The 851-nt window shown below is 37.5% G+C and overlaps 1 protein-coding gene across 4 annotated transcripts in view; it reads right to left on the bottom strand.

The window, feature by feature from the left end:
* RANBP2 (RAN binding protein 2) overlaps nucleotides 1-851 on the bottom strand; it is a 99413-nt gene that overhangs the window by 59630 nt on the left and 38932 nt on the right. For all 4 annotated transcript variants that reach the window (XM_005884659.2, XM_014532095.1, XM_014532097.1 and 1 more), the window contains one exon: nucleotides 272-359. In XM_005884659.2, the coding sequence (XP_005884721.1) occupies nucleotides 272-359 (88 nt within the window). The remainder of the gene's footprint in view (nucleotides 1-271; nucleotides 360-851) is intronic.

The following is an 851-nucleotide window of genomic DNA, read 5'->3' as shown; positions in this document are numbered from 1 at the left end:
CATGGGCCACAAAGTTTCAATCGCACTGTACGGGCGCGCCCGCACGTGGTATTTTGTGGAAGAGCCACACTCAAGGGGCCAAAGAGCCGCATGTGGCTTGTGAGCCGCGGTTTGCCAACCACTGTCTTACCCTAATCCAGTATGACAAAGAGAAACAAGAGTATAACAAATTCTCTCCCAAAAAGACAGATGGTATTATTATAAGATGCATTTTAACAGAAAATTTTCCTTTTTTCTTTTCAAAATAAAACCAGTTAAACATCACTATTACCTGATTGGCTCAGACGATCAAAAGCCATGGTTTCCAGCAGATTTTGTCCACCTTCTCCTTTTATTAATTTAATCTTTGGTCTTGGAACCTGGTAATTTTATAATCAAAAAGTTTAATTTAGTGATAAGCATATATTGAATAGTAAGATGGTCCTTTTTATTACATTATGTTTTTTTGATGATACGCAGTTAACCAACCAATAATTAGACTGAAACCTAGGAATTAAGATAATCTATAAAAGATGCCTGCAAAGAACATTCCTGAGAAATTCCCGCTAAAACCACATTCAAATGGCATTTTTGGGAAATGGAGTGTTTAGAGAACTTTTCTACCTACAGAAACAGAACCACCAAAACAGAGATTTGCTCAGCACTGGAACCATACTTGGAAATGCCATACTGAACAGAACATTTCTAAGAGCGTAGATAATTTGGGATACATTGGGATAAACTAGAATGACCAAGAGATTAAATGGATTCCAAGCCCTATCCTAAAAGGAGAGCTGAGAATAAGGACACATTTGGAATACCTTAATCAATAAAGAAACACATTTATTGGTTGCCTCCTGAACCTGCTCTGC

Source organism: Myotis brandtii, unplaced genomic scaffold, assembly GCF_000412655.1.
Source record: "Myotis brandtii unplaced genomic scaffold, ASM41265v1 scaffold842, whole genome shotgun sequence".
Lineage (NCBI taxonomy): Eukaryota > Metazoa > Chordata > Mammalia > Chiroptera > Vespertilionidae > Myotis > Myotis brandtii.
This window is presented reverse-complemented; position numbering and strand designations above follow the sequence as displayed.